Source organism: Octopus bimaculoides, chromosome 20, assembly GCF_001194135.2.
Source record: "Octopus bimaculoides isolate UCB-OBI-ISO-001 chromosome 20, ASM119413v2, whole genome shotgun sequence".
Lineage (NCBI taxonomy): Eukaryota > Metazoa > Mollusca > Cephalopoda > Octopoda > Octopodidae > Octopus > Octopus bimaculoides.
Window position 1 is genome coordinate 28805460 of NC_069000.1, and position 4673 is coordinate 28810132.

The following is a 4673-nucleotide window of genomic DNA, read 5'->3' on the forward strand; positions in this document are numbered from 1 at the left end:
TATATATATATATATATATATATATATATATATATGTGTGTGTGTCTGTGTTTGTCCCTCCAACATTGCTTGACAACCGATGCTGGTGTGTTTACGTCCGTGTAACTTAGCAGTTTGGCCAAAGAGACCGATAGAAGAATTACTAGGCTTACAAAGAATAAGTCCTGGGGTCGATTTTCTTGACTAAAAGTGGTGCTCCAGCATAGCTGCAGTCAAATGACTGAAACAAAATAAAAGAATATATATATATATATACATCATCATCATCATCCTTTAACATGCATTTTCCATGCTGGCATGGGCTGGACTGTTTGACCAGAACTGGCAAGCTAGAAAGCTGCACCAGGTTCCAGTCTGATTTGGCTTGCTTTCTATGGCTGGGTGCTCTTCCTAACACCATCCACTTTATAGTGTGTGCTGAGTGTTTTTAACATGGCACTGCACAAGCACTTTTACATGTCACTGGCATGAGTGCTTTTTGCATGGCACAGGCAGATGAATCTTGCAGGCCAATACTCTTCACCAGGGGAAGTGGCCTTAACACTTCTGCTGTGAAGGACGGGTTTCCTTGAGTACAGCAAAGTGCCAGGTATCTCTGTCCTTTGTCATCTTGTCTGAAAGGTTCAGTGTCCTAAGGTTGTCCTTCAGGATCTCATCCCATGTCTTCTTGGGTCTCCCTCTTCCACTTTGAGAGTTTGGCACTTTTTTATGGAGCTGTTGGCATTCATATATAAACAATGAGTTTCTTTCAGTTTCCATCTACTAAAAAGTGTGTGAGAATGAGAATGGTTGAAAGGAGAAAGGTGTGGAAACTGAAAGAAGAAGAAACAAGAGCAAAGTTTGAGGAGAGTATTGGGGAGTTGGTAAGCATTGATGCACCAGATTTGTGGAAGTCTATTAAAGAAGGGGTACTAAAGGCAAGTGACGAAGTGTGTGGAAGGATGAAAGGTAGGAGAGATTGAAGAGATACATGGTGGTGGAACGAGGAGGGTTATGATAGTGAGGAAGAAGGAGGCGCACAAAGCTTTATGTAATAATAGGACTGAGCAAATGAAAGCAAGGTATAATAACATGAAGAATCGTGCAAAGAGGGTGGCTGCGAGATCTATGAGGAAGGAGCTGAGAAGAGGTTGAGTGAGCTGGATGAGAACCCAGATAGAGTGTTTAGGTTTATTAAATCAATGAAAAAAGATGGAAGAGATGTTGAGGGAGGAAGAGGCATTGAGGGGGGGGGGTGATGGAAGGTTGAAGGACAGGGGAAGAGTTTGGAAGGAGCATATGGAGGGAATCATGAATGAGGAGAATGAATGGGATCAGAGGGTGGAAGCTGCTGTGGTGAAGGGGCCAGTGGAGAGGGTTAGTCAGGAAGAAGTAGTGGAGGCAATGAAGGAAATGAAAACAGGAAAGGTAGCTGATCTATCAGAAGTAAGTGTGGAAATGATAACTGCAAGTGGAGAGATAGGGATTGTTGTGATGTTGGAGCTCTGCCAAGGTGTGCTGGATGGAAGAGGAATGTCAGATGATTGGGCACCAAGTGTGGTGGTACCGATCTTCAAGGTGATGAGTTGTGGGGCATATAGGGGAGTGAAGTTACTGGATCATGCAATGAAGATTGTAGAAAGGGTATTGGAAAGAAGAATTCAGAAAACAATGGATGTGGATAAGATGCAATTTGCTTTTATGCCAGGAAAGGGGATAATGGATGCAATGTTCATTGTAAGGAGATTGCAGGAGGAATACCGAGATAAGGAGAAGGAGTTATACTTGTGCATTGTTGATCTGGAGAAGGCATTTGATAGGATTTCAAGGAAGGTGATTGAATGAGCATTGAGGAAAAGAGGTGAACTAGAGGTAATAGTGAGGGCAGTGATGAGTTTGTACGATGAGGTAAAGACAAGAGTTAGAATTGGATCAGATCTGTTGGAGGAGTTTGTGGTGAAAGTTGGTGTGCACAAGCAAAGTTGACCAAAGAAAATGTGGAGGGGACAGGTGGAGGAGGAGATTAGGTGAGTTGGCTTGAGGAAGGAGGATGCCCAGAACTGGGCAAGATGGTGAGAGTGGTTGCTGCAAGAATGAGGTAAATCTAGCCAACTCCAATTGAACCCAGAACCATGTGATTGAGAAGCAAACAGCTTACTACACTGCCATGCCTGTACCTGAACTTAAATTATAATTATCATTATTTCTAGTAGTGGTCCACATAAAACCTTAAAATACCAGGTTACTAACACAATGAGTTCAGTCTTTGTGGACAATTCCAAACTGCACCATTCTCACTTTCATACAACACAATCTTCAGCACTTGTATACATACTATATCAACCGTTTTCTTTCTTCTTTGTCTTCAGTCATTTCTCAAGTTAAACAAATATTCACAACATTTTTTTAATGGTTTGGTTTGGAGGTTGGGACTGTGATCACAGCCTCTGCAAGGCATTCAGTGACCTGTGAGATTGACACAATTAATGTGCCTTTGAACTGCTGCAGGACAAACATGGACTGGGAAGTAATTCTAGTGGGCTGACATTCTTGTAGAACAGACTAGTACAGTGCCCAGGAGAATGATAAGAGGAGGAGAGATGAATTAGGATCTGATTGGAGGTGCCACAAGACCAACTTCAAGTTGTAAAGATCACTGTAATAACAAGATATACAGCTCAATCAAGATCTATCTGGGTTTGAAGAACAAAAATAGCAACCACCATTAATACAATCTTCAACATTTCAAAATGCAGTAATTACTTCACCACCCAAATTCTTTTGCTATTTTCTTGGATATATTTCTCACTAGGAACAGGCAGGCATATCAATAATGTATATGTTTTCAGTGATTATTTTCTGTAATTAAATCTTGCCTTCTGGCAGTGTGTGAGGGGACTGAAGGTGGAGATCATACTTGTGGTATTGAAAATCCCAATGCAGTTTATATGTTTATATTCTTTATTCTCCAGTGTGGTCCCGCAATAACATCTGGTTTTATACCACACTCAGTGTATTCCAGCCAATCCTTCATGCTTTGCTCAAGCTACAGCTGGGATCATCATTCATTGTTTTGCTTTTAACATAATAATTTCCAGCAAGTGTTTTATATACAGACAGCAGATGACAATGAACTGTTTTCTTCCTTTTTTATTAATCTTTTATAATCAACTTTGCTTTTCATCAATAAAGGATTGCACATTTCTCTTGGTTGACAACGAGTCTCAATTCTAATATCCTTCAGCCTCTTAAGCAGCAATCTGGATGTTGTATCACAGGCACCAATTACCACAGGAATAATAGTTATATTATTCTTCCACAGTCTCTTCATCTCTGAGGTTAGATCCTGATATTTCTCAATTTTTTCGATTTCTTTAGTAGACATTATATTATGATATGGTATTGCATGGTCTAGCATCTTATACTTTTTTCCTATGTCAGACTTTATCTGGAAATCCCATAAAAACCTATAATCATTGTTCTCTGTCACAGCCTCTGGTTTATGTTCATACCACTTTTCTGCTGCTTTGAATCCACATTCTCAGCTAACATCCCAATACATTCTTTTAACTACACAGTTATGCCTGCACTTATACTCTTTTTGTGCTAGCTTACTTCATTCACTCAAGAGATGACAAATACTTTCTTTTCTTTCCCCGTAGATTATGTGTTTGTTTTCTGAGTTTTATCAATCTTTACCGTTGTCAAATTTGTCCTATTGGCTTGTTCCTCAACAGCTATAACTAGCCCTTAAGATTCTCATTTCAGGTTTCTGTCTGTCAGCCAGAACCAATATTTTTTAATTGTAACACCCCCAGTTTGTTGCATGAACTGGTCATGTAATTCCTTCTCTTTCCAGCTATTTGCTTTATTTTCTTCTTAATTCTCTTTTTGAATACTTCTACTGTTTCAGTAACTTCTTGGACATTTATAGCTGCTAGTAATATTCTTTCTTCACTCTACACAACATAGTTTTTGAAACCCAATATTGCACCCAATATAGGTGTCTTCTACATTTAGCAATCCCCTGCTTCCTTCAATTCTTTGTAGATAAAATTTGTTGATATTACTTTTATGATGATGCACATTGTGCAATGGGAGCAGCTTTCTAGTTCTTCTAAGTTCTGTAATTCTGTCAGGAAAGGAACAGAATATCTTAATACTGGCATGGCCCATGTATTCATTGCTTTGATGATACTTCCTCCATTTAATTTTATTTTGATCATATTCCTTATTTTGTTCTTATACTACTTGGAGATTTTTCTCTCTTGTTTCTCCATCCTATTGTCCTGAAGCACCTTTAAATACTTGTATCCTGTATTTAATCTCGTTAGTGATCGAATGACATCATCTTGCAGTAATTTTATATCATCAGGGTTTATATTTCAACTGCTCTTCATACGCAGCTTCTTTTTTTTAAACCTTTTTTTATATTTTTAATCCTTTCTTTCAAACACACATACATCAAAATCAATAGGAGTGACCATCATCATTATTATTATTGGAGTGAGGCAAAAGGCCTTGTGGTATTTGTTTCAGTTGTTTACATTTTAAGTTCAAATCCTGCCAAGGTCAACTTTGCCTTTCATCCTTTCCGTGTCAATAAATTATGTACTCAAGTTGATGGTGTTTGTTGATTAATCCCTCTCTCAAATTTCATAGACGATTATATATTAGAAACAATTCTTCTTCTT

General features: G+C 38.6%; 1 protein-coding gene across 1 annotated transcript; it reads left to right on the plus strand.

Moving 5' to 3' along the window:
* The first annotated feature begins 1290 nt into the window (after window positions 1-1290).
* Window positions 1291-1824, plus strand: LOC106880826 (uncharacterized). The gene has a single exon (XM_014930954.1). It carries the CDS (start codon window positions 1291-1293, stop codon window positions 1822-1824), a length of 534 nt encoding a protein of 177 aa, XP_014786440.1.
* Window positions 1825-4673: the final 2849 nt, after the last annotated feature.